A 10,313-nucleotide genomic window follows, 5' to 3' on the forward strand; every position below is an offset into this window, starting at 1 on the left:
AGTCCAGTCCAGCACAGTCCAGTACAGTCCAGTCCAGCACAGTCCAGTCCAGTCCAGCCCAGTCCTGTCCAGTCCAGTCCAGTCCAGTCCAGTCCAGCACAGTCCAGTACAGTCCAGCGCGGCCCGGGAGCAGCGAGCTGTCAGTGTGTGACAGGCGTCGCAGGGCGAGATGGACATCAGGACATTAAGCTGCAATTAATGGCAAATTATCAACAATAATCAGTGTAAAGTTACTAAAACTTTTCTTTTAATAAAATTCACAACCTGTTTACAATTAACAAGTGAAAACATTGCTGCATGTCTAAAGCACACAGTTTATATTTACAATGTAAGTGTTGCATAATGACTGAGTCCTTGGGGCCTTAATCGGCTCCACAGCCTCTGTTTGAACCACATGTATTATTATTAAGGTGCAGAACAAACATTCATACGTTACAGTTTTTCTGGAATGACATCGTGTCGGCTTAATGTTGTTCATGAATATGTAAACATGTGGAAAGATGAACTGTGTGAATAAAGCTGAATCATTTCATTTATTTTCCTTATTAAAAGATATAATCATGTAAATGTGCTGATATTGTGTTTGTGTGCAAGTCTAAGAAATGAATGTGTGACGTGTGTTAAGCAGCAGAGCAGCAGCCAGCTGCTCTGCTGCTGCATTATAGACTTAAACACATGTTAGCAGAGTTAATGTTATTCCTCGCTGTCACCAATAAAAACAGGCTCTATTGGTCATGAGCTGCTGCTGCTGCTGCTGTCGTTTTCCTCTTTTCAACATCATTTCTGCTGTTTAGACCCGACGCTGCTGCCTAACTGCGCTGTAATTGTGATTATCCGCATCATGTGATCAGCAGGCGGCTATGAAAGAAGGCCTTTTATACGAGCTGTGAGCAGTTCTCAGAGGTTGGTATGCAGGCTACATCTGATCCTCTTCAGCTCGGTGAGTCCGGTTCAAACTGAATATCTGCGTGTTGCTTTGAGACTAACAGGCTGCTCCATCTGTTCTACATGGATACAAAGATTTAGACACATTTCGGCTTCTTTCTAGTGATTGCTGGTTCATCACACGCTGAACAGGAAACATTCTTCAAAGTCTTGCAACAGACCAGCTGAAATCAATGTGTTTTATGTGCTTGACATTAAATCCTTGATAGGGTTGAAATAAAGTCTGCAGCAGTTTGATGCTTTGGGTCATGTTGCTGACATCACTGATGTAGATTTTGTCACCATATTGTTGCTTTGACAGGGTTATTTTTTCCTGTTGTTTCCTTGTTTTCTGTCAAAGAGTAAAATGTGTTAAACAGCATGAAGCTGCAGTCAGGATGTTGGTAGCCTACCAGCCATCTATTTAATCTGCTAACCCGCAGAAACTGGACTTTACTTTGACTTTGGATTTCCAGCTGTAAAATGTTTCCCTGCCTCGACTCTTCATCGTCACACATCTTCTGTTTTCATGCTGCATTATTGATTGAAGCACAAGCATGTTTTCCTTGAATCCTGCCTGCTGTAATAGCACATACAGCATGCATGCATATTGATTCTTATACAGCGTATGCTCTGTATACACTGACATGCTGTCTGTACGTTAGCTTTGTGATGTGAGTGTAACTTTCCGACTGTCCTGAGAGTCGATAATGTTTGGGAGAAACACAACATGACTGCTCTGCGTCACTGTTCACCAGCTGTTGCTTTGCTGTTTATTTATAATTGCGGCTCGATCATCTGACTTTCTAATCTTGATCACTACCAGCTGGAGGAACAGAAGACACTTCACCGCTGGGTCATGGATCATCATGCATCAGGCCAACAAAGTCCTCACAGCCATGCATCACATTTCCAGTGGCTGTCCTTTGCCTACCAGGGTCTCACAGAGATCCCTTATGAAACCATCCTGACACAGACCGACAGCCTGCAGGTGCTGGACCTGAGCTACAACCTGCTGGATGAGTATCCTTTTTGGAAATAACACAGCAGCGTAAAGACGCTTAAAGATATCACAAAAGAAAAGCCAACTGTTACCAACTCTGACTTTAATGGTTCTTCCAGAAACACTGCTGTGACACATGAGGTTATAAAGCCCTTCAGCTTGGTGGAACTTTAACCTGACTGCTTTTATTCTTTAGGAAACAACTTCAAATAGATGCTAACCCTGCTTTAGTTCTGTAAGTGATGCACATAGTTGACTTTTAGTGCAATATTAGCACGAGTGTTCATCCGTGTGTTAGCTTAGTCTAAGAAGAAATCATTGGATGCTGATGAACAGTCTGTGTGGAGAGCAATCCGCCCGACAACAGTTCATCTGTATTAATAAAGTTTTTCATGCATTCACAGTTTGACTGTAAACAGTGGACAGCAAGTCTAAACAGAAGGATATCAGTTATTATTTACCCGTTACTGCACATGAGGGTCATGTTGGGGATGAGCAGGATGCTGTGGGTGTGTCAGAGCTTTGTTCACTGCCGTACGAGCCTAGTGTCCTTCACTCAGTCCTTATTGGAACCCGGCTCTGCTGGGCCGCCTGGAGAAGCTCAGCACTCTGATCCTGGACTGCAACAACTACACGTCTCATGTCAAGTTTCCCTACATGCCGAGTATCACCACAGTGTGCATCAACAAGAACAAGATCAACAACCTGCCTGTTTTTGTGGAGGAGATCTGGAGGAAGTTCCCCAACATCAAGTGAGCCGCTGCTGTTTCTCTCTGAGCTGAACCCACGCGCCCGTGCTCGCTGTTACTTCTGCCTCATGTGTCTCTGTTCCTTCTAACTGCAGGATCCTCAGCATGATGAACAACGAGGCAGCACCCAGCTACTTCAATGGAGGCAGTCTGACTCAGTACATAGACTACAGGTGAGCTTCCTCCTGACAGGTGACTGCACAGTTTCTTAAAAACATTATAAGAATCTACACACAGTGTGTAAAAGTACATGAGCTGACACAGATTTCTATCATGCACCATACAGCATAATGACCTGTGTCCCTCTGTTACCACCATCACCACATGATGTTTATGTAAATACTATATACTGTACTACATGCAGAATCTAGCCATGCTGTCTGTTGTGTACAGCGCCCCCATCTGACTCATTGGTGCAAGAACACAAGATGTATTAGAATAAACAGCATTTATTGTGGTCTGCTGTGCGTACTCAGACACTATGAAAGCCTGAAGAGCACAGAACAGGAGGTGTGTCAGTGCACCCTGCACGTAACACAGACCTGTGAAATCATCAGTATGTTTTACGCCTGTGTTTGAAAACTAAAGGTTGTACTGTGACACCTGCAGAGGATCAGCTGCTGAGTCTCTGTTGTGCTGTGGGCACCTCGCTAATGTCAGCTTTTAGAAACAAAGCTATGGTTTTAATCGGAGATTATGTGTCGGAATTTCAGGAGCGGGACCACGCCTCCAAACACGCTCCTTCTGGCTGTCATCTGCATAGGTTCCCCCAGTTCTGCAAGCTGATCATTCTCGTTTACGTGCCCCTCCCTCCCTCCTTGTTCTCTATTCTTTAACTTCTTCACTCCTGTTTAGTGCACGGGGATCTGCCAGGCCCGGGAGCCGTCGCCGGTCCCCTTTGAGGCCTTCCCCAAACCCCAGCTCAGCTCATGTCCAAGCATCACCTTTACCTACTGAAACACTGTCAAACCTAAAATGAGGACGTGGGTCCAGCGAGTGAAATATTCCTTTATGGGGCCAACATGTGCAGACAAAAGACAGAAGTGCAACTCTAAGCACACGTATGAAACACGTCAGCCTTTACACACGCTTAGCGTAAAAACTGTGTCACTCTGTGGATAAAAATAGGATGCAAACCCATATTTACAGTAAAACACAGAAAATATATCAAACTTTATGATGAGAAAAACATCCAGTTTTAAGATAAAAACATGTGGTATCCAAGGAAACCAGACGGACGCTGTCTCGTCTGATGGATCGCTGACCACAGAACGGTTTCCTGCTTTATCTCCGTGTTAGATGAGCGATGGCTTAAAGAACACAGCAGTAACTCTGCATGTTCACATAAACAGCAGATTCTTCTCTGCATCACAATCTTCAGTCTGCATCTGTGGTGTGTCAGCTGCTCTTCAGCTCCTGTTTTTAATGTGTTGGCCCTCATGCAGAGATTTTTCCATGTCCATGAAATCTTTCGATAGTATGTGCTGTAGATGATGACCTATTCAAAGCCTTTGCAGTTTTACATTGAGGAACAATATTCTGAAATTTTGCAGATGCAGTTTTTTACCTCTTCCCGTCGTTACTCCTGGGAAGCTTTGCCTCTAACACGTCTTTCTTAAAACCAGTTCTGTTACTGTTACTGTTGTCAATGAACCACATCAGCTGCAAACTGCTTGTCCAGCTGTTTCTTCTTAGTATCACTGCTGAAATACAAAACAGAAAAAAGGGTAAAATGTCTCAGTTTGAACTGTTTCCTATGTTTTACTGTGAATAAACAGTCCGAACATGTTAATGTTTTCTGGACATTATAAATGTATGCATTGTGCCTTTAACAGTGCTCAGCATGTGTAATATAATACCAGTGCTGTTGAAATGGTTTTTATGGGAACACCACCCACTTTAGAACATCCTCAGTGGAAGAAACATGACAGCCTGCCACACTGCACACTGACTCTGGTTGATTTAAACATGAGAGTTATGTGGAGTAGATTACAGGTGTGGATTACAGGTGTGTGCTCCTTTGTGCAAGGAGGAACAAGATGAGCACTGCCAGCGCTCTACAAAGCAACCTCCAGTAGGCCACTGGTGTGAACGTCTCTGATAATAATAATAATAATAATAATGGATTGCATTTATATAGCACTTTTCGAGACCCTCAAAGCGTTTTACAATTCCACTATTCATTCACTCCCACATTCACACACTGGTGGAGGCAGCTACAATTGTAGCCACAGCTGCCCTGGGACAGACTGACAGAAGCGAGGCTGCCATATCGCACCATCGGCCCCTCTGGCCACCACCAGTAGGCGGTAGGTGAAGTGTCTCACCCAAGGACACAACAACCGAGACTGTCCGAGCCGGGGCTCGAACCGGCAACCTTCTGATTACAAGACGAACTGCCAACGCTTGAGTCACGATCACACAGTCAGAAACCGATTTCATATCATATCTATGATCATCCACACACAGATGTCTAACTGCCTGTTAGGTATTGGCATGAATTTCTTGCAGTCACTGTCAGACCCTATGCTGGTGCAGTGGGTCCTGGATACTTCCTGGTGACAGCAGTACCTGCCATCATGTGGCAACAGTATGCAGGTAGTTCCTGGAGAATGAAGGAGCTGATAGCTCTGACTGGCCACCTGACCTACATTCAGTGGAACACCTCACATTTAAGACACTTCAAACTTCTAACCTGAAGCTGTTTAAGCTTAACCAGAATGAGCTACTTTATTTTAACCTGTCACTGGTTTACTACAAGTTTACAGCACAGCTGTGACAATAATGATATAAAGGGTTTTGTTAAAATATGAATGAATGAACACAGACTGTGTGCTTTTTCTCTCAGAGTCTGTCTGCAGTGCGTTCACCCATGCTGACCTTGTTTGCTTTTCCCCTTTCAGACTCTATGTGATCAGTCAGCTTCCGGGTCTGGAGATTCTGGATGACACGGAGGTCCTGGAGAAGGAGCGAGCCCAGGCTCGGAAAACCTACCGGCTGCAGCAGAGCGGTCACAGCAGCAGAAAACGGAAAGAGGACTCCTGCAAGAAGCACACGCGCATTCAGAAGAAGCCAAGCAGCATTATAAAATAAAGACTGTATCGCCCCTGTTAACATTACAATATGCACTGTGTGTTCTATGTCTGCTTGTATTAACATTAATCTGAAGCTATGGTATGTGGTCATACCATATCCTGAAGCCACAGTCTGAGCATGTCTGCTGGGCTTCATCTGATGAACAATAATCAATAATTAACAAGAAGACGCACATAAAAGTGCAGCGAGCAGCTCTTAATGCAGAGCTCTGTACCTGTTTTATTAAACTAATAATGAAGCAGCCAGAGGATTATTCTTCTTATCATCTGTAATGTTTCCATCATCAGTTGCATGAACAAAGTCAGCTTTCACACAGGTGCTTACATGTTTTACATTTTCCTTCATCTGCTGACAGAAGCGTCTTCCTTTAATTTCTTTGAGTAGTGCATTAAAATCATTGTGTTCTATAAAGCGCCATCATAATTATAATGATGTGCATTTTTTAACAACACTAAATCGACTATTTCAAAGCTGTTCTCTGCTTGGTCACCAAAGTCGGAGCTGCAACAGGCAGGATTGAGAATGTCTGATGTTTCTGATTGTGGAGATATCAGAAAACTCTGAGATTAGTCCTGTCACACTCCAACATCTGGTCGTGTCCCACAGAAAGGAATGACATCAAATTTTAATGAAAGCAACAAACCCTGAACTTTTTGAAACATTTTCTTCACCAGGTAACAAAAGCAGCAATGAGCAGTCAGGCTTGTAACATTGTAGCTTTCATTATTGCCTGTTTTTGCCTGTTCATTCCTGCTATTATTGTGCTATCTACTGTACAATATAAAGCGCCTTGAGGCGACTTTTGTTGTGATTTGGCGCTATATAAATAAAATTGAATTGAATTGAATTGTTATAAAATCACTGTGGAAATAAGTTTGAATTCTCTGTGGGTGGGTTTACCACCGGGACTGTCAGCACCCGTGGCATGTGTCAGCACCTGGGGCTGTAGCATAAGCTTTATATTGTTGTTATTGGTAATTATGTGCATCATGTTACGGTGTAATGTGAAAGTAATGTAACAAATGTAATGACCACAACACTGTCTAAGATAAAAACAGAATGCACTTATTTGTGAATCGCATAAACACATATTTCATTCACACAGGACACAGAAACATATCAAATGTTCTATTTTAAGAGGAAAAAAATGTTATTTTGAACTTGATGTCAGCAAAAAAGTTGATACAGGGCCACGTTTACGACGGTGCAGCCTCCATCTTCTTTTTAATAACAGTCTGTACACATCTGAGCAGACCAGCTGCTGTACTGCCAACCCAGTCAGCAGCTTGGTGAGCGATCAATCAATGTTTCTGTGTCATGTTGTTCTGTTTTTATCTCTGGTAACTTAGGCTGAACCAAACACATTCTGCTGTTAGTTAAGAAGCTGATTAAAGATAACAAAGACTGTGTGAAGTACAGCTTGTGTTTCTTTAGAAAATCTAACCATGTGAACGGCTCACCTCCTACTGTAAGCTCTGTTTGGTTAGAAACCGACTCTTCATGTTCTGTGCTTTGCAGTAAGACCTTTGTGTCATATGACTTCTCATTTCTCTGTTCTTTGTTATCTCAGTTCCTTCCTGTGCTTCTAGTTGACACCCTCAGTGTGTTTCTGCAGCTCTCAGTATAAGATGTTCTATTAGTCCTCAGTATGTGATCCTGGATGGTTATGAAGGAGCCGTGAGCTATCACATGTGTGTTACAGTGTTACAACTTACAGACATGTTGTAGTTATTTGTTACCAAATGTCAAACTGTACCAACAGCCCATCAAAGAACTGCGTGTTATTATAACGTCACATGTCTGTGTAGGTATGTATCCTAACAGTGCACGCTAGCATTAATGATAACCATAAACCATATATATAAAAGATGGTCGTAGCCATGGTGATATCACCCATCATTACAAACACTGCTAAAGACAGCATCATCAGCAGACAGCTGTTCCTATACTGACCTGGGAAAACAGAGTGAGATACCAAATATCCCCTTACAGCTTTTGCATCACATGTTAAACATGTTTTTAGTGCTGCTGAATATTTTACTTTGGAGTTCATCAGGAGCGACTCGCTTTGGAGGTATTTGATCATTTTTGTGATGCCTAATTTTTCTGCCCTGAGGTGGTAACTTGGTGAGAGAGTAAGGCATAAACGTCACAGCTTTTTCTTTTACATGTTGACAACTTTACTCCATCTTTCAGTTATGGCTTCTTCTGCACACACACACACACACACACACACACACACACACACAAACACACACACACTCTCTCTCCCTCTCAAGAGTGTGTTTGCTTTGTCTTATGACACGAGGAGAGGGAGCCGTGTGATGTGTAGTGCATGCCTAAACATGTTTCACTCAGTGGAATACATTAGAAGACCCATCCATCATTATACACACTTGGTGACTTTAATAAGTTAACATATTGTGAAAGTGGGGGAGGGGTTTGGAAAGTGGCGTCTCCACCACGTCCTGCTAAAACTGCTCCAACACTTCCTGATATTTGGCCACCACAGTCGTTGTTTTTTGATTTCCAGTTCATGAGGAGAGTTTTGTTGGCGATGCATAAGGAAGTAAGGAGTATATGTGATGTATTAGCTTCCACATCTAGTTCACTTATTCACCTAAGATGCACAGGTTAGGCTAAGGTTGGGATACTGTAACTAAGCCCTTGGATAGGTCTTCACATATACAGCAGGCCCATTCAGCATGCTGTAGTTCTTAGCAGCGCTGTCTTTGGAATAGCTGCATATATCTGCCCTGTATAGTCTTCATATCCTTTTATTTCCACTATGCTTTTGCTGTCAGTGTCCCGGTGTTGGGCTTCGTCTACGTGGCACGATTGTTTATTACCTGAACAAACTGTAAAAGTTAGGATAATATCTGAACTCTTCACGTATTACAATAGGAGGACCTTTGACATTAAGACTATTTGTCCTCTATTCAAATGACTGTTTGGAGGTTTGTGGTCAGATAGTCACCAAATGTGAAATCTAAATAACTCCAAATATCTTTAGATGGTAAAAGTTTCTTGTTTTTGTAGAACACAGTACTTTCACTTTGTCACAGAATGATTTCTCCACATTAACTTTCTGTTCTCGTGTCAGTTTTTGGTTTGTTGGTTTATTTTTGTGTAACTTTTGTTAGTTTCTACCTCTGTGTTTGTCTTGTCTAAATAAGGACACGAGATGAATAAAGATTATTTAAATAAATAATTCAGTGTTTTGTGTTATTAGCACAATTTCATCAAACTGGTTTCAGGAGTGAAGCGACTGCTTTTATCACACATGATGTCCCGGCTGCCTTTGTGATAACTAGATGTCTAACTCAGCTGGTCAGAGAACTAACCAGCTACAGAGAATTAGTCAGCTGGTTAGGTTATTGAAAAACTGAGTTGTTGTGTTGTTTGTGGACAGGAAGCAGACTTCTGTCCTCTGCACAGATTATTTCCTTTGTTTTTTCCTGTCCTGTCAGACATGCGATGGTATAAAATGTCCTGTGCACCCTAACAGTACAGAATACTGCATGGACACGGTGCAGTACTGCACATGTACACGGTACAGTACTGCACGTACACGGTGCAGTACTGCACGTACACGGTGCAGTACTGCATGTACACGGTACAGTACTGCAGTGAGGTGTAGGGTATATTCTCTATAAACATACTGTTGACAGTGTTTGTCAGCTCTGCGCTGTGTGCAGCACAGCCTTCAACAAAGAGCGGCCGGGGGAGGAGACCCCACAGCATTACTGAACACGGACGGACCCTGCATGTTAAACACATAACGGGGACACGCTGTGAGCACGGCCCGGCCCGGCACGGCTCCACTGCTGACCGGGTCCTCGTCTGTGCCCAGTGTGACTACAGCTAACCTCAACAACATGACACGGAGACACACTGGTCGAAAATTTCTGAATTAGTTCAGCGCTCCGTCGAGCTGCACGAGTCAAACCTGTACTGGAAACTGAGTGAACCCGCCTTCAAAATAAGGCTCGCTCTCGGCTTGGCCATGACTTTGTAATGCTAAGCTGATGCTAAGTATGTTAGCATGGAAATGTAGTAAATGAGAACATGAGATTAAAAAAAGCTTAGAGTGGATTAAAAGTAATGCTCTTCTGTACACTGTACCACACTAACAGAGGAACAGATGTGCTACAGTCTGTGTGCTCACTTACACTAATTTACTTTCATTTTACTTTAGTTTGAAGGTGCAATATGATTTCAGTTCAGCTGTCGTTTTATTGGCACATTTCACTTCAGTTATATTTAATTTTTTTATAATGCCAAATCACAGCAGCAGTGACATCATGGTGCTTCATATTGTAAAGATGACATTAGTGTGTATGTGTTCTTACTGCCTGCCTCTGTCTTTGTGTTTGTCTGCCTGCTCTGACCCTTGTTCAACACACCACACTGCTGCATCACAACAGCAACGCTGCCTTCCTGATCAGCAGTGTCAAACATGAAGCCTGCCACAGGGTCAGATTCAGCCCAGCAGGACACTTTAAAGGATGAGGGCACATCTTTGGTCTTTTCAGTGCAGT

General features: G+C 42.9%; 1 protein-coding gene across 1 annotated transcript; it reads left to right on the forward strand.

Moving 5' to 3' along the window:
* The first annotated feature begins 74 nt into the window (after window positions 1–74).
* LOC100690429 (leucine-rich repeat-containing protein 72) lies at window positions 75–7,185 on the forward strand. The gene is made up of 5 exons (XM_005465287.3): window positions 75–940; window positions 1,751–1,947; window positions 2,497–2,679; window positions 2,772–2,849; window positions 5,580–7,185. Exons 2-5 carry the CDS (start codon window positions 1,784–1,786, stop codon window positions 5,767–5,769), a joined length of 615 nt encoding a protein of 204 aa, XP_005465344.1. The 5' UTR covers window positions 75–940; window positions 1,751–1,783; the 3' UTR covers window positions 5,770–7,185.
* The last annotated feature ends 3,128 nt before the right edge of the window (window positions 7,186–10,313 follow it).

Source organism: Oreochromis niloticus, linkage group LG3 (assembly GCF_001858045.2).
Source record: "Oreochromis niloticus isolate F11D_XX linkage group LG3, O_niloticus_UMD_NMBU, whole genome shotgun sequence".
Lineage (NCBI taxonomy): Eukaryota > Metazoa > Chordata > Actinopteri > Cichliformes > Cichlidae > Oreochromis > Oreochromis niloticus.